Source organism: Takifugu rubripes, chromosome 12, assembly GCF_901000725.2.
Source record: "Takifugu rubripes chromosome 12, fTakRub1.2, whole genome shotgun sequence".
Lineage (NCBI taxonomy): Eukaryota > Metazoa > Chordata > Actinopteri > Tetraodontiformes > Tetraodontidae > Takifugu > Takifugu rubripes.
This window is the reverse complement of record NC_042296.1, coordinates 647,897-665,778: the sequence shown is the minus strand read 5'-3', so window position 1 is coordinate 665,778 and position 17,882 is coordinate 647,897. Positions and strand designations below refer to the sequence as shown.

Sequence of the window (17,882 nt, the reverse complement as noted above, 5' to 3'; positions counted from 1 at the left end):
AGTTTGAGTGGGAATGCTGTAGGTGGCAACACCAGTTTTGTTCGCTTTTTTAAACCCTATTGCTCAAAACCAGTCAAGGTTTAAAATGCCAAAATAGGTGAGAATTTAATTTTGGTTGTATCTGTGTCTAGCTGCTACAGGATGAACTGGCTGAACATTTAGTGCAGCTGGAGAAGGTCAAAAGAGCTGGAAGAGATCTGGTCAGCACAGACGAGTCTCCCTCTCTTAAAGCTGTCGACATCCTGTGTGCTGCAGGTAACTGAAGCCACTCAATCACTCCCTTCATCTCTTCAGCACAGCACCGGTCTTTATGGGATGCTTTATTTCTGCCTGTTGTTTGACCCAGCACTGGCATATCCACATTCTGTTTCAAACACTCCTGTATAAAAAGTTTTTATTTTTTTTTTGCTTTTCTTCCTTTTAGATGGCTTACAGAAGAGGTTTGACTCCCTCTCTTCATCGGTGTCCGAACGAGCTGAGCAGCTGCAGACAGCTGTGGCCCAGTCAGTAAGTGTCCAGGAAGGACTTAAGTGTTTGCTTAGCTGGCTGGACAAACTGCAAACGAAACCTGGACCAGTGGAGGCCACTGCTCATGCTGTACAAGATGCTCTGACACAAAACCAGGTAAGTTTCACCACAAATGCAATGCTGCTCTGTGTTTTTCAGAACAAATCTGTCAATGTCTGACAGACACTGTGGATATGTGGCATCTCCTTTATTTAATAAAGGAGCTCTTATTCATTTTAAGAAGCATTAATTATCACCTATGTGAACATTCTATATTATATTATATATATATATATTATTATTATTTTTAGACATGTTGAACTGAAAGAGTTTGGATTCGCTGTTTAACAGAGGTTGTGTGGTTTGTGATTACTTTAATTACTCCTTAAGGTTTAACACAAGTGAACCCCAGTCAAAATAAACACACCAATACACATTAAAATTAAAAAATGTATGTACCGGTATTTATTCAACCAACCCATCTTTTCCAGAAACTTCGCCAGGAGCTGCTGTCCAGACAGGGTAGTGTGGAGGCAACACGGGACTCTGTTTCAAAATTTCTTAACAGTTCTGATGCCCCCATGGACCCTGATCTCCTGAGTGCTTTAGATGAGCTCACTCAGCGATATACTACTGCACAGACTTGCCAGGCTGAGTTGGAGGTTGAGCTTAAAGCACTTCTGCCCAGGCTCGAGAGCTACGAGCGTCTTGGGTATGACCTCCAGGTTTTTACCCAGAGTCGTCTCAAAGCTCTGAGTCCAGTGGGTCAGCCAGACCGCAGTATAGTTGATTACAGGCAGACTATTGAGGTGAGAACAGTGTTCTGCTTTATATACGTATATATGCATGTTACATCTCAGCAAATCAAACGTTAATGTCTATATTCCGTCCTTTTTCTGTCTCCTTTATCAGGAGGTCCAGTCTGAGCTAGAACAGGAAGCTGGCCAATTGAAAACCTTTTGCAACCTTGGCACAGACCTCAGCCAATCAAAAGCTTTTAATAATACACAGATTTTACTGGACAATGTCAAAGAGCTGTCTGATGAGTTCAACCAACTGGAAGACAATGTCAAACAAAGGTAAAACGGAACTGTAGCTCAATATTACAGAGTAAATAGCAAATGGAGATACAAGTCAGTGGTCTTAATATTCCATTTTACAGAAATGCAATGAATTTTTTATTAGTGGCTACAGTTGGAAGTTTATTTTAGCTAAGGATAACTAGAGATATCCAGAAATGTTCTTGTTTTGATTTTTATTTAACAGGGATAAACCCTACTAAGCTTATTTTTACCTTCTTCAAGGGAGAGCTGGAACCACAGATACAACAGCTCCTATTTATTATACCATATAATTGGCTTGGCTCATGGTCAAGCCCAGAACCGTTTTACTGTGACAGTCCTAACAACTGCACAAAAGATATGATTACATATGATATAGATGGTTATTTAAAAAATGATGGACTGTCTATGCCACTGGTATGTCCAATATTTCTATTCTATCTTTGTAACCATCAGAGAGCTCTCTCTGTCATCCATGCCCTCTCCTGACACCTGAAACCTGTCAGAAGGGGCTGAGAATTTAAAATTATTAATATATTGGAGTCCTGTTAAAACCAACCTAAAAAGACTGTCTAAGTATATCCTGAGTAAGTTATGAACCTTGTTGCTGACAAGGTTAAACATATTATACAAATTATTGTCCTCTTTTATATGACAATTTGCAGCAGTTGGAAAAATTTGCATTTAGTGTGTTTGTGTAATGAATGTGTACTGTAAGGCCGGGGCTCTATTATGAGCAGAGTGTATTGTGTGCCCTGTCTTATATAGCGCCCACCTTCAAATCGCATTGGGTAGAAAATAGCAGCATGATAATGATACTCCTCCATGCCAGAGGGTTCATCAGGTCTGTTTTGTCTACAGGCAGTCAGCACTTTTCATACATGACTCAAGGTGGAACATATATAGAAACAGGCAAATGTGTTTTCATTGAACTGGGTGGGGGAAAAAATAACCAAAAAATGATGCAAACTGCATCTTGGCTCCTCTCCTCTGATGTCTCCTTTCTCTTTCTTTTGTAATTGTCCTTCCTTGCTGCACCACTTCATCTTCTCTATTTCTTCCTCTCTTCCCTCTTCTGTGCCTCTCGCAGGCTTGCAGCCATTCAGGCCTGTGACCAGCAGCTGGTGCAGTTCCGTGGCCTCTCTGGCTCCCTCCTCAGGTGGCTACAGTCAGCACAGGATCAGCTGCAATCTAAAGAGGGCAGTCTCACAACAGAGGGCCTGCAGAGAAGAGTTCAACAACTTAAGGTGTGTGTTTGCACATAGGAGCATATACTGTAAAAAAACACAGTAGAAGTAGAACAATAGCTCATTAACCATATTCTGCCCTCAGGACTTGTTGAATGATTGGGAATCACAGCAATCAAGGGTTCGGGAGCTAAACAAGACTGGCTCAGAGCTGGAGTCCGTAATCATCCATATCACAGGTCCTCAGACCAAAACTGGTAACAAAAACTTAAAGCTATCTGTTCTACCACTGACATTAGGCTGAAATGACTTTTGTGCTTTTTTTACTGTTTACTGTTACTGTCTGGTGGTATAAAAGTAAAAGAAGACCAACTAAATTTAAAAAAAATCAGGAACCCAAAGATAATCAGCATTTGTAATCAGTTATATTAAGGTCATATGACATGGTGTTACACAAATTAGAACTAAATTTTAAAAAAATCAGGAGCAAAGATAATCAGCATTTGTTATATTAAGGTCATATGATGGAACATTTCAAACATCAGACAGACTTCATAGTTTCTTTGTCACGCTAACAATTTCAGTCTAACATTTAGTTCTGTGTGTTAGAAAACTATTTAGTGCAAGGTGATGTTAATACATCTCTCTGTGTGCCTTTTAACAATAATTCCTAATTTAAAAAAACATCTTGATCTTTCATATTTTTTCAACTTTCACAAAATTCAGCGCCTCAGACTTTGTGAGGACAATTCCATATATACAAAAGTGCTGTTTGAGGCAAGTTAAATGAAAATTTTTACTAGATAAATTAAGGTAGACGAAAGCTTTCTGGCTCATCCATATATGCAACCATAAACATTGGAGATGGCTTTTCTTTCTGCGGCATATTGGCACAGATTTCACACAACCTCAACCATTCTATTGGAGCCATATTGACTATCACATTGCTGGTTTTAATTTGACCACAGTCTTCTATGTATCTGTTTCCCAGGTGCTCCTCAAATCAATGGGTCTGCAGGTCCCAGTAGTGTCAATGGAATTCACACATGTAAAGGTGAGGTCTCTCACTAGTTACAACTGTTTGTAAAGACTTGCCCATCTCTTCATTCATTTTTATGTATTTCTCTTTTGGGAGTAGCATCTGTTTTGCTATTTACCATTCAGTTGTTTCCATCTTCTTTGCTTGGTTCACAGACCTGACAGAGCTTCAGGTAGCCATGTCTGATGTGAATGGTCAGTATGAGGCGCTTGGAGCTGAGTTGAAGGATCATCTTGGTCACCAGCAGGCCTCATTGGGGCTCAGGCAGAAGGCCAAGCAGGGCACAGAAGAACTAAAGAACTGGCTGACAGAAAGGGAATTAAGCCTGAAACAAGCTCAAACTGCCTCCCCCTCAAGACCTGAAGTACTACGTGCCCAAGCTCAGGAGAACAAGGCTTGTCAAGCTCTTTGCTCGGATAATTATCAACCTTTTTAAACCCTATAGCTCAGAAATGTCATGTAACAATGGCATAAAAATTAAAAAAAAAACACCTTTTAAACCACCTTAGGCCCATCCTTTGATGCCATTATTCCGCTTTTGAAGGTTCTGCTTTCAGAGCTGGCTAAGCACTCTGGACAGGTCGAAGAGTTGAAGAGCACACTAAGGAAGCTGATTGCTGACAGTCCTGATTCCCCTGAAGTAGATAGCTGGCGACAACAGCTGCAGGACATAGGTATGTGATCCAATCCAGACAACATAAAGGATGATGGGGCATTACATTCACCTGAAATAATAGATTTGAGCTAATGGTAAATTGTCTTACTTTCAAAGTTTGATTGTCATCGGCTTTTAATTCCTCGAGAGCTTTGCCTTTGGGTTATTTGTGAGGGGTAAAAATACAAAATATTACAATATTTGTGAGTGTTACTTATAAGTAAATTGAGATCAGTATGATTCAGGGAAGTGTTCCTCAGTTATTTTTTCAAGTATGTTGAAAAACTTACAAGTTTATGTAGTGAGGTAACCAAGAAAACAATCTAAGATGAAATCAAAGAAGAGGGATATCATAGTTTATAACGCCCTTTTTTCAGTTCACACAAATGCACTCATAGATAGTATTCTGCTGAAACACGATTTTATTTCCTATCAGGTTTTTATCAAGGAATGTGATTTCTTCACACGTGGTATCATTTGCATGAATGATTAATTTTTTATCAAGTCACTGTAAGAAAACATGGCACAACTTATTTAATAGGGTTTATTTGTATATTGTGTGTTCTTCATCTCCTGTTTCAAATGATAATTTTACAGACTCTCGCTGGCAGACCACCAATCAGAAGGCAGCCCAGAGGCAGACAGAACTGGAGATGAGTGTTGATAGACTGAGCAGCTTTGCCTCCATGGCGAATCAGCTGGGCCCATGGCTAAGGGAGAAGGAGCTGATGATGAGTGTGCTTGGACCACTGAGCATCGACCCCAATATGCTTAACACACAGAAACAGCAGGTCCAGGTGTGTGCTAGAAGACAGTAGACACAACCAGAGATTTAATTTATGAATTCATTAAAACCTTTTGGTAAAGAACTCTCTGTCAGATTTCTCTGTCAGATGCATCACTTCCTTGGCACTGACTTGTGTGCCGTACCTTCTCTTCTTTCTTCAAGTTTATGCTGCGCGAGTTTGAGACCAGACGACCACAATTTGACCAGTTGACACAGTCTGCAGAGGGAATTCTCTCCCAGACTGGGAACTCTTCTGAGGATTCCAAGGACCTGGTAGAAGTGAAGGCTGAGCTGGGCTCCATCTCCCAGCAGTGGGAGGACCTGACGCAGAGACTGAGCCAGAGGTCAAACCACATCGACCAGGCCCAGGGCACCAGTGAACGTTTTCAGGTACCTCAAGTCAACGGTGGATCCACCAAATACAAAGAGGCAGTAAATATAGAGCAGAATTTGCCAGAATTTGAATTTTGAGTTTAGAGTGACAACATTTAATATGTAAGTGATTTGTATATAATTTCACAATTCAAGAAAAAGCTCTTGTGTTTTTTTAAAATATGCTGTCAAGGGTTTTCAAGTGAGGGGAGATCTTAACAATATCTGTGTCAGTCCAGTAGACAGAAATGTGCGGCCAGCAGGTGGCAAAAAGCAAGTGGAAACTGATTCATTCTTCATCAGATGTGTAGGGACATCCAGTGTCTTGTCATGCTGTATTAAGGATTTTGTGCTCTGTACATAATCATGCATCTGAGTGAGACTTCGTCCTCTATAGATATATACTGTAGATGGAATTCTAACAACCCCTCTATCGTATCCTGCACAGGCTTTGCTCAGGGAACTCTCCTCCAGCATCTCCACTCTTAGCGAAAGGTTAGATGCTCAGGCCTCACTGAGTGCCCAGCCGGAGGCGCTGAAACTTCGCCTGCAGGAAACTGGAGAAATCCGCTCAGAGCTGGAGAGACACCGGGTCGAGCTGGCTGAAGCTGAGCAGCTCTGCCAGGAGTTGAGCGCCATCGTGGCAGAGCCCTACCTTAAAGAGGAGCTTAGTAAACGACTGGAGAGCATCAGCAATCCTCTGAAGAGTTTGGAGGAACGTGCAGGTCATTGGAGTTTCTTTTTATTGTATTGATTGGGGGAAAAAAGGTGAACTGACATAAAATAAATAAATAAATAAATCATTAATTTCTACAGAAACAAAGTGAAGCAACCTCGTAACCATGGAATTTCTAAAAGAAATTGGCCTCAACCTTTGATGTGTTGACAAAAATAGATAATAATCGATCTGAGTCCTTTTATTGCTTCAAAATCAAACATTGAGATCTTAAACTGAGTCCAGCAATAAACTAGTAGCCAGTGTAGGGAATAGAAAATGGGGATCATGTGATCCTGGGTAGAACTGCCAGCTGAAGAGGCGAGCAGCAGAATTCTGAACCAGTTTGAGGAGACTGGTTGCCTCCAGTGTGCAGAGCATTTCAATAATCTGAGAGTGTAAAATGGTGTGAGTTGCTTTCTCAAGCTCGTGCCTGATGAGGAATGGTGCACATTGACTAATGGTGAAATGCAAATAGAATATTTTTAAAAAGTTAGTGGTTAGGTGATTGATGAAGTCTGACTTTTCTCAGTTCTTGACTGAAATCTCGTTTACTTCTCTGCTTTCAGCTGACGGCCTGTTTCAGCTGCAGACTGCACTGTCCTCCACTCAACAGTTCCAACAGATGTTTGAGGAGTTGCGTTCTTGGCTGGACCAGCAGGCAAATGCCAGAGAATCCTTTAGTGACTCTCTGCCCTGTCAGCCCGTAGCTATCCGCTCTCTACTGGCTCAGACAGGAGAACTACAGCGAGGGATTGCTAGCCAGCGAGGTTCCTATGAGCTGATTCAAGCAGAGGGTGTGTCACTGCTCGCATCTCTACCTGCTGGTGGAGATGAGCGGTCCGCCCTGCAGTCTCGCCTGACCACCTTAAAGCAAGACTGGGAGGAACTCAATCAGAGAATCTCAGACCGAGAGAGCAGACTGAAGATGATACTGACCAAAGCAGACCTCTATCAGCAACATAAGGCAGAACTAACCCCCTGGTTATTGGAGTGTGAGCAGAAAGAGGCAGAGATTCAGCCATCATTGAATCCACTTGCCCTGAACGATGCCTTGCAGAAGGCCAGGAGTCTATCGATGGACCTAGAGAGAAGACAACCTTTAATGGAGGCCTTCAATACTGCTGTAGATCAGCTGCTGGAACAGTGTTGCATTGGGGAGGAAGAGGTTACTATTATTATTATTGATCATTTATTTTGTTTTTGTATTTCAATTCAAGGAAATGAGGACCACTGAACTGCATTAAACTAATGTTTATAGGTACGTGATGAAAAAGCACAAATTAACCGTAGGGTGGATAACCTGGGTGAGAGGATCCACAACCGCACCTCTCAATTGGAAGAGTTGTCTGGCCGTCTGAAGGAGTTTGAAGATGGCTGGCAGGCTGCTGAAAGGAGGCTGGAGGCCGCTAAGCACCAGATTGAGGTCCAAGAGGCTTTGGGGCCACAGGTACTATAAAACTGCAGTGGCATGATTTTTTTTTTTTATTCACTATGATGAGGCTTTTATATTCCATTATTCCTTCTCTTTTATTTAGGCATGCAGTGCAAAAAGCCTGGAACGGCTGCGAAGTCAGCAGGACAGTCTCAAATCCCTGAAGCCTCAGGTGGTCTACCTCAGAGACCTGGCCCAGGGGTTAGTCCGCGATTCACCACAGACACAGGAAGACAGAACGATGGGGGTGCAAAGACTTCAGAGACAGGCCGACGACCTGGAGAAGGAGTTCGATGATGTCACTTACAAGGTGAGGAGGAGTAGTATGAAAAACATGATAAAGATGACAAAGGTGTCGCTATTTTCTTAACATTCGTACATAATCTTTTGTTAATCAAATATGCAAAATACTCTGCAAAATTCTTCTCCCTTTATGGAATTTTTTTTGTTCTTTTTTTTGAGTAACTATCGGTGGTAGGGTTTTTGCCTTATGTATTAGAATTTCACACTGTACCAACATTTATGTTATTGTTGATATAAATTAGAGACTCCAATAAAAATGCATCATCAGAATATATTTGAGACTACAAATGTAGTGTAGAGTGCTGTAAAATGTATAAAACATATAAAATATTCTATCCGGAAAGAAAAATAGTTGGTTCGAGTTCTTTGTTTATATCATCGTGAGAAAGTCTGGCAGACAAGTGCCAGTAAGTTGAGATAGAGCAGAACACCTTAAGCTGTCAGAGGAGTTTGACTGTTTGACTTCCACTGGACATATATGGCCATTGTAGACACCCAACACTTTATCATAGTTTGAAATGTAAACCATAGCTTTGAGAATTCAGCTCCCATGCTAATGCACCCATTGTCTGCAATCCAGCCCCCAAATATTCCATATAAGGTTAGAGCTATTGCAGCACTTCACATTGTATATAACGCTACTAAACTGCTTTTTGATTGACTGAGATATTTTGCCTCTGCTGTATATATTATTGACCCAAGGTCATCGTTGTCTGAGAATGTTTTCTATGCTGCTGCAGTCATTATAGATCAGCTCAAGGATAGCACTTCTGCTCCCTCACCCACACTCACACTGACAGGGTCTATTCTTGCTAACTGCTGTGTTGCATCATGGTTTGTTTTAGTTGTTTTCTGTTCCCTTTATAGTTTTGGTCGCACTAGTACCATTTTCTTTTTATTATATAAAAAAATCATATGACATGTAATCATTCTTCTAAAACATCTGTGGTAACATGATCATTACCTATGATAACTTGCAGTGTGTAATTTTAGGTTTTCTAAGGAACTCTTACACTGGGGTGTACTGTGTTTAAAAAATCTGATGTTGACATGTATAAAAATATGGTATTTAAAATATTTTTAAGACATCTTTTATATTGAACAGTGAGTGCACAATAAACTGGCATTACTGTAACAACTTTTTGAAATTTTAATTTCACTTTTATAGGAAAACACTTATTCTGATTTAGAGAAAAACTAATAATTCTATAATTTTTTACTTTTACATTGAGGAAATTTGTAAAATCTGGATAATTAAATTTTTTTCTTAGAATATGCATTCTGTTCTTCTAGCTTTTGTTTTGTTCACATCATATAGGCCGCCCAGCAGACTTTTACTTCTTTATGATGAAATGTGTCTTGCCTCTTTTACCTCCACCAGATTGAGGAGTGTTGTTCCTCATTGGAGTCCCGGCTTCAGGGTGTCAGCGAGGTCCAGTCTCACATACGTGACGTCTTTTCCCGACTTGCCGACCTTGACGATGAACTGGACTCCCTCAGCCCAGTTGGGCGTGATGCAGATTCATTGGCCTCTCAGGCTGATTCGCTACAAGGCTTTTTATCCCGTCTGACCCACCTCAGGACGGAACTGGAAGGTCACGCATCGGAGTGCACCAGCATGCTGCGGCGAGAAGGCTCTTCACCCGACCTCCTGGCTCTTCGGAGAGAGACAGAAGCTCTAAACCGACAAGCTGGCAAGGTGGGAGGAATGAAAGATGTTCACCTCTGGTGCTCTATTTACTCTTGTGTAAAATCTCTGTTAATCTTGCTCCAGCTGAATGAGCGAGGCCAGGCAAAGTTGGGTCAGGTTGAGGATGCCGCTGAGCGAGTGCACGAGTTCTACAGGCTTGTGGCTGAACTTCAAGACCTGCTGGGAAGTGCTGAAGAAGGCCTCACTTCACAGAGCATCGTTGGAACAGAGGTGGAGATGATCAAACAACAGCTGAAGGACTTTAAGGTAGGGTTCTGTTCGGATTCTTCTCAGTGCATTTGTGAAAATTTCCTTTTATATGTTGAGAAATGACACTTAAATGTTGCTTTGTTATGTCTCAAATTGCTTCTTCATAACTCCGTTCTTGTCTACTTTTGTGAACTAGTGTGTGCATTTAAGTGTGCACAGTCAAGGTTCTCTGATACGTTGAGATTCCAAGGGAGTGATGAACTGCATCACGCTCACAGGGTCAAACGGCCTCTTTGACATTAAATCACAATTATTTTCTCATTAACTAGCAAAAATGGAATTTCACTTTACAATTTGAATTGTTGAATTTAATGTGAAGATCGAAATAAAAATGAGCTGTCAAAGCTCAAGCACAAAATAGATCTTTCCCAAATTGTAAATGTTGTGATGGGTGGTTTTGTAGTGGACATTTCATGTGTGACCTGCTCTCTGACATGCTTTCACTGAACAGAACAGACACTTTTTGTTTGCTCTGTTCTTTGTCATGTGAAACCTCAGCTCTGTCCCTTTGGTCATTCTTCTGCCAACACTTGTTCGTTTAGTCTGTGGGCTCCAAGTCAGATACTCACTCTACTTGCCTTCATTAAAGCAGGAACTGAGGGGTAAAGCAACCAGAGGTTAGTGGGTCGCGAGGGAGGGAATGGTTTAATTTAATATTCAAATTCTAAAAAGACAGACGAAGCATAGAAAGATCAAGATGAAACAAAATAAAAATATTCTTTGATCCTCCTACACATTAATAATATAATAATAGCCTCCTTTGGGAAGCAGCAAGAATCCAACTGAGGATTTTATGCAAAATAATTAGTTCTTTAATGCATTAATCAGTCTTAATAAAACACAATTAAAGCCAAGGGTACGTACAACACTAAAATTTGGAATACTTTTATGTTGTGGCCAAGAATGATAATAAATGTACCAAAACCAAATCATCTGTAACCACAAAAACAGGTAGTGGAGTAATAAAATACAAGGGCGATAAGGCACATTTGTGCAGTCACCTCTTCATGTTTCCACCTATGCTTTATTTGGGGATTTAGCATTTAAAGATTCCTGAATCTTGCAAGTTATTTTTTTGTATGGAGAAATGTACTTGGTAGGTTATGGCTAAAAGGCAGGTAGCATGTTTTATTGCTTATTGCTGGTATCCTCTCTTTAGTCTGTGTAGGATTTTTTTTTCATGCACATTTGTGTTGCTGCTCCATAATTTTGTTGAGGTAGTGAGTGTGGGAACAGTTGAATTCACCCCTCTTCCTACATTTGTTTCTACCTCACTTTAACGCCTCCCTGTAACTGATATAGCGCTGCTCATTTCAAACCTAAACAAGTCTGTCTAACTCTGAAATGGACTGGGACACCCCTCCCCCACTGGATCCCTTTTCCAATCCAGAGGGATGATGTCATGCCAAAGCTTAAAGAGAGAAGGGGGCTCAGGGGTGTGCGCGCGTGTGTGGCGGCTTGCACGCACTCCTTGTAATGCACTCCTCCATGGCTTACAATTTTTTTCACCATATCGATCTTATTCTTCAACAGACATTTGGCAGATATCACAAACACACTCACACTCACACACACACACACACACACACACACACACACACACTCCCTAGGCTATTAAAAAGGGGGTTAACTTTCTCTTTTGTTTTGATTTTTTTCATCCACTCACCCTAAGGAAAGGGAGAAATAAAAGCACGTCACCCTTGGACAACACTGGTTGTCTCCAACCTGCTTGTCGTGCATCAAGATTTTTTTTTTAGAATTTTCTTATTACACTTTATTACTATTTTTAAATTCCCAACACTAACAATTGTAATTCGGACTCCCAACTGAATACAGGATAACAATAATTTGCAAGATGGAGGAAGAAAATAGGCAGCAAAGATCTCTTCAAAATGGACATATACATTACAGTTTCATTAGAAAGAGTATAATAAAGAGGTCAAATTGTCTGTCGTTTTCCACTGACAATATTGTTATGGCCTATCTCCATACTTAAACATGCCCGTCTTGTGTCGCCATATATCCTCTTGTGTATGTTCATGTACGTGTGTGTATTTGGCATTATAGCATGCTTCTAATTCCAGTCTTTTTCTGGGTGCAATGTGGAACCTCAGCTGTCTTTTCACCCCACCCTACACAGATAGACAGACACACACATTCAGGGTGTGGCATCAACATCCCTATGCATGCCCCAGATCTCTCGTTCCCTAAGCAGCTGACACAATCTCTAGGTTGGATGAGAACACACGTGTAAACAGACATACTGGTGTTTTAGCAAAGAGGCATTTCGAGGCACTGAAGCCATCTGCAGATGGACATTCCTTGGAAGGGATGGTTAGTGTGGGTGACAGCGCAAGAGACATGTGTGTCTGTTTACTTGTGCAACTGTAAGAAGGTCTTATTCTTAAATCATAATGACCCGATTACCTTGTCTTCATCTTTCTTGTCCCCTTCCTTTGGTAATGTACTTTTCCAATGTATATAAAGGAAGAGACTCTGTATTATTTAAGTTTATTTCTTTAAAAAGCTGAATAGATCACACAAACATCACGCAACATGATTCTTATCCTTGTAAGACTTGTGGTTTCCCTTAACACACAGACACATAAATATGTTCTGACTCAGAAACATCCAAAACTTTTATCTGCGTCATTTTCAGTACCTACAGTTGCCTTTGTGTGTGTGCTTTTTAGCCTCTCCACTCTTAAGGCCTGTGTTATTTCAGCTGTTGTGAATCAGAACAAAATACCCAGTATATCATTGGTGCCTTCCATTGTCACTCTCCTTCATTTAAAAAAAAATTGGAATAAGAAGTCTAAATTGTGTTTTACAATACCAAATTAGACTAAATAGAGACAGAGGGAGCTTAATCTGTAATCTGAAAATCCTGAAGAGAAGGAGGAGCTGCTGTTTACAGGGAAGGAGACCGGAGGAGGGAACATTTGGTTCCCGTGTTGCCCCCTTAACAGCCAGACTCATAGATGTTGTTTACTGTGTTTAGAGACTTATGGTTAATAATGAAAAACAAAGGCAAAAAGCACAATTGAATCCCCTTGAAGCACTCTGAAAGGGCAGTGTTGACATCAAATCAGTCTGTTTGAAGCAACTGAAAGTGTCATCCTTTGGAGTCGTGTGGATCTAGACTCATGTGTGCAGGTGTGTGTGTCTGTGATGGGTGTGAGTGTTTACTTAAAATAACAGTTAAACACGTGTTGCCCTGCACACATTTACTAAATCAGAGCTCTACCATGGTGACCAGCAGAGCACAGTGTTACTAGTTAATATAAAACTACCTCCCAGAGTTAGGGAGGAGGAGGAGGGGAGTGAACCAGGAAGAAAAGCAGAGATGGTACAATGGCAGCTACATGTTCCCTACTGACAGGTTACCACTGAAGACATCCAGGGTGGAAGTGACATGAAGGAGCAGTGATTTACCCAGATGCATTGTGGATAATTTCTGGGTTGACAGGTTTGAAAGCCACTACATTTTCCAGACAGTTGCTCCCCCTCTCAACAGATAATGTATACTTTTTGCCCCTCAACCCTCTGTTTGTGTTCATGTCATGTTAAACTACAGTAAGTGGTTTCATGCCTTCATAGAGTCCAACAGAATGTAAGATTTTAATGTGCTCAAAAAAGTAATGTGAAACAACATTAGGGCACAGATATGTGTAAAGATGCCCTTCATAATTTAAACCAACGGGAAAATAAAACCCAGTTTCCCCTAGTTGCTGTGACTCTTTAACTACCTGGAAATGAGTGAAAATTATAGGAGAGGAGGCCAAAATCTTCAAAGAAATTAAGTTTGATCTAAAACAGGTTGTTGGAGGTCATGGGTGGAGCCTTGCACTGTCTGTAAGTCAAAGGATGGACGTTATGCCTTCTTTGTACTTTCATGTTGTTTCTGCCCCACCAGTTGTTTGTGTAGCAGACACATCTATGCATGTTCAGGCGGTAATCTTGCTTTGTGTGTTGTATGTTATCTGCAATTTCACGCAAGAGTTTTTGAGCTTTGCATGTGTGGGTGTGTGCAACAAAACGTTAACAAACCCCTTTTGTTTCTACCAACACGTTTGCCTCAGACGCGGCAATGACAGCTGCAGCACAACTGACAGAGAGGGGTGTTTGCATGGGGGAGGAAGGGAGGGCAGCTAATAAAGAAAGAGTGGAGTATTTAACATGTTTGACATGCAGGCCACGGGCCATGGAGAAAAATAGGCAGTTACTCCAGTATGTTAAAGCAAAGGAGCAAACGGCAAAAAGGGGAAAAAAATCTAGATTGGGGTTTGAATATACTTTGAAAAAGAAGGTAAGGGAGGGTTGATAGGAAGGAGCAACACACATGTCACTATGGATAACAAGAGACATTTGGGCTGGATACAATTTTCCCGTAGATCACTGCAAATTCATATTCAAACCAAGGTTCAAATGTAAATGCATTAAAAACTCTGACAAAGGGAGAACAAAATGGACTAATTAGGAATGGAGTGGACTCACTGTGTCTGCAGTCTGGATAGTGGCTCTGAGGGGTAAAAAGACAGCTTGTTGCTGATAAGCTTCTTTCTGTTCCATTGGCAGACATTCTTCCCACACCTGTCCCTGCTTCATCTCTGCTTTCTCTTTTGTTTTACTTGTATCACTTTACTTGATTTTGTGCCTTAGACAGGAATGAAGGACTCTTACCCTTAAGAATTAAACATGGATTCCCAAACCTATAGCCACAACAATCTTCTTAGTCTCCGTCGCAAAATGTGACAGTGATATTGAGAGAAAAACACAATTGCATTAAAGACCTTTAAATGTGACATTCTGCTGCTATTCTTTGTTAAAATCTTCTTCAGAGCAATAGTAACTGGGGGTCCACTTCTTTCTTTCTTTCTTTCTTTCTTTCTTTCTTTCTTTCTTTCTTTCTTTCCTTCTTTCCTTCTTTCCTTCTTTCCTGTGTCCCCTGTCACATTTTTTGTCGGGAAAAAGGAAACCAGTATGATTGGAGCACTTCCTGTGTTTTAATACCAGTTCAGGAAACAGAACAAACGGAGCTGAATTCAAACACAAACACTAAGTGGGAGGGACATAGAGAGCATGAGCAAAGGAAAGGAGGGGGCAGGGAGAGCACAAGGAGAGAGAGGGAGAGAGTGAGGAAAAGAGAGATTTTTTTAGCAGCTGCAAACCATTTCAGCTGTGTAGTGGCCTAAGAACAGAGACTGGAGAGAAAGAAGGAGGATACCATACTTTCAACAACAGAACTGGAAAGGAAAGAAGAGGAGCCGGGTTTGCGTGGCACTTTGTTTGAAATGCAATACAGAATTGGAAGCAGGATAAATACGATGTGGCAGAAACGGAGGATCTGATGGTAAAAAGGAGGAAGACGCTGCCTGCAAAGTGAAGCTTGGACTGGAGCTGAAAGAGCTGTCTGGGTCTTTGCCCTCTGGATACACTCCCACAACTCACCAACTGCCCTGCTTGCCTGTCTGCTTGCCTGGCTGGTCCTAGATACCCCCCCTCCTTTTTTTTTGAACTACTCCCTGATGCTCTTTTTCTGTCACTCCTCTACAATAGTCTGCCTTCTATCTAATGTTTTCCCTGAAACTGTGAATGATCGAAGGATGTAGGAAAAACGGGAAACGGAGGAATTAAAATACCAAACAGGATTACTTCATGCAAAATCAGGGATCGTGTTGTCTTTGTTCCGGAATTAGCAGGTTTTAAAATTAAACTGTCAACTATTTTATGGATTTTTTTGACATGGTTAATTTTTTTTTTTTTTATTAATCTTTACCGTTACAATGGTGACTAAATTCTTCAGTCAAAATTTGGGATTGTCTCCACAAATGAAGATGCCAGAGCTGTGGACTGCATGACATTGAGCTTAAACCAAGTAATATTACACATTTTTTTAAATGTTGCTTAACTTCACTCAAGAGAACATTTTTCACATTTTTTTCATTAATTCACTTTCACTCTAGCATTTTAAATCTGTTTTTAAAAAAGGAGGATAAGCCTGAAATAATTCCAAAGCAGTATTTTTCTATTCTTTCACCCACACAGTTTCTTTCATGGAAAAGAGAGTGGGTTTTCTCACCTTAAAAGGAGACTTTTATACTTTCCTGCCTGCCTCTAACTCAAACTGTTGAAGATTTTTTTCATCACAGAAAAGGAGACCAATAATGAATGGAGCATGAGTTTGAAGAAGGGCAAGGAATGACCTGTTCATGATCATGGCAGAGGGAACTACGGACACTAACAAAAAACGAAGAGTTGTTGTCTGCATTATTCTCATGTCACTTGTTCATCTCAGAGAATGAGACAATGACTGTCTCTTTTCTATTGTCCTTATGCTCATTGTTCCACACTACCCTTACTCCTTCCAGTCTTCAAAACAAACACAGACAGTGATTAATATGTTGCCAAGAAGGAAGGGTGTCTCTCTTAGTGCTTTGCTGATGCCACACAGCATCTCAGAAAGATCACGAGAATCCACTACAGTTGAAGTGACATAGGAAGGAAGTCAACATAACCCAGTGAAATAATACTGCGGACTTTATAGAATGTGAAACCTGAAGGATTTTTAATTGCAGCCAAATGGACTGTACATTTTGTGAATTATTGGATGGATGCATTTAAATATAAGGATCCCTTCTTTGGACTTTCAAAACTTGGAATGTTTGGATTGCCATACTTGCACCTTTCAGTATAGGATTTCTGTTCAACAGAAGTGAAAAAGACACTATGGGGAAGCCTCTGAGCCGCCCGGACTGCCTCAGGCAGAACCCTCAGTGCCTTGGAAAAGGTGATGAGGATGAAGCCTACATAGAGGATTGTTATGTGCCCCAGCGATCCATATATGATACTATGCGCATTAATGAACAGATTGACCAAGGGACCAAACTGTGTCAACCTTCAAGGAGCACTTTAGGCTCTGGTGGAGAGGTGAGAGGAGAAGGAAGTACACTGAATAGCAATGGCACCATTGGAACTGATTTAGGTAACGTTTTCGTTTCAAGGAATATGGATAATGCCAGTGGAATAAGAAAATTGGATGAAAGGGTGATCTTTGACGCTTTAAAACTTACTGGTGATCTGCAGATGATATCGCCACCTCTTGGCATTGTAGGTCCAGGTTTGCCTATTACCCCATCCTCATCCGGTGGGGTAACTGCAGTTGCAAAGAGGCGACTTCAAGGTGGTGATAAGAGGGAAAATCCAAACCGTCGATCTTGGAAGGCCTTCATGCCCCCAAGTTTTCCAGAATTTGCAGAAAGACTTGAGGTCTCAGCTACAGAGGGAGCAGAAAACCGTTTTTCAGGCTCAGGGGTTCCTTCCCCCTCTTCTTTACAGCCCAATACTTTTCACCTTCAGCCAAACACCCCTACCTCCTTATTACCCTCCACACTTGCACCTTATACCACTTGCTCTCTATCATCTGCTCCCACCCTGTCTTCCTCACCATCTTTAACACCCACAGTAAGCTCTGTGCAACCCCTTCAATACCCACCTACCAAGCAAAAACTGGTCCATCGTGAGGATTACAAGCAACACAGGCAGACTTCTGTGGTTCCATCACCCACCAAAGAGCAGTTACCCACATTTGTTCGGCCTGAGGCACCCAAGCCTTCAAGTAATACATCCCATCAAAGCCCTAATATGCCCAGAGATGCAGTGATAAAACACCAACAGGGCCATAGACGGACTATTAGCTCTTCCAAAGCTGGAATTAGGCAGGCTTTGGAGGCAACTACTGAGTTAGTAAAGGCCTCAGACTCAGAGAGGGACTCTCCTCTTTTGGATCTGGACCAGGAAGACAATGCTCCACTCATTCCACCAAAGCCAGTGTTCTGCCCACCTACTAAGGCTCGCACAT

At 41.2% G+C, this 17,882-nt stretch overlaps 1 protein-coding gene across 16 annotated transcripts in view; it reads left to right on the top strand.

Moving 5' to 3' along the window:
- macf1a (microtubule actin crosslinking factor 1a) overlaps nucleotides 1–17,882 on the top strand; it is a 138,896-nt gene that overhangs the window by 88,227 nt on the left and 32,787 nt on the right. For all 16 annotated transcript variants that reach the window (XM_029844751.1, XM_029844753.1, XM_029844752.1 and 13 more), the window contains 17 exons: nucleotides 132–255; nucleotides 425–624; nucleotides 999–1,316; nucleotides 1,420–1,586; nucleotides 2,659–2,815; nucleotides 2,901–3,012; nucleotides 3,747–3,809; nucleotides 3,950–4,188; nucleotides 4,339–4,468; nucleotides 5,047–5,246; nucleotides 5,399–5,626; nucleotides 6,057–6,333; nucleotides 6,893–7,491; nucleotides 7,585–7,773; nucleotides 7,862–8,068; nucleotides 9,443–9,760; nucleotides 9,836–10,018. In XM_029844751.1, the coding sequence (XP_029700611.1) occupies nucleotides 132–255; nucleotides 425–624; nucleotides 999–1,316; nucleotides 1,420–1,586; nucleotides 2,659–2,815; nucleotides 2,901–3,012; nucleotides 3,747–3,809; nucleotides 3,950–4,188; nucleotides 4,339–4,468; nucleotides 5,047–5,246; nucleotides 5,399–5,626; nucleotides 6,057–6,333; nucleotides 6,893–7,491; nucleotides 7,585–7,773; nucleotides 7,862–8,068; nucleotides 9,443–9,760; nucleotides 9,836–10,018 (3,711 nt within the window). The remainder of the gene's footprint in view (nucleotides 1–131; nucleotides 256–424; nucleotides 625–998; nucleotides 1,317–1,419; nucleotides 1,587–2,658; nucleotides 2,816–2,900; nucleotides 3,013–3,746; nucleotides 3,810–3,949; nucleotides 4,189–4,338; nucleotides 4,469–5,046; nucleotides 5,247–5,398; nucleotides 5,627–6,056; nucleotides 6,334–6,892; nucleotides 7,492–7,584; nucleotides 7,774–7,861; nucleotides 8,069–9,442; nucleotides 9,761–9,835; nucleotides 10,019–17,882) is intronic.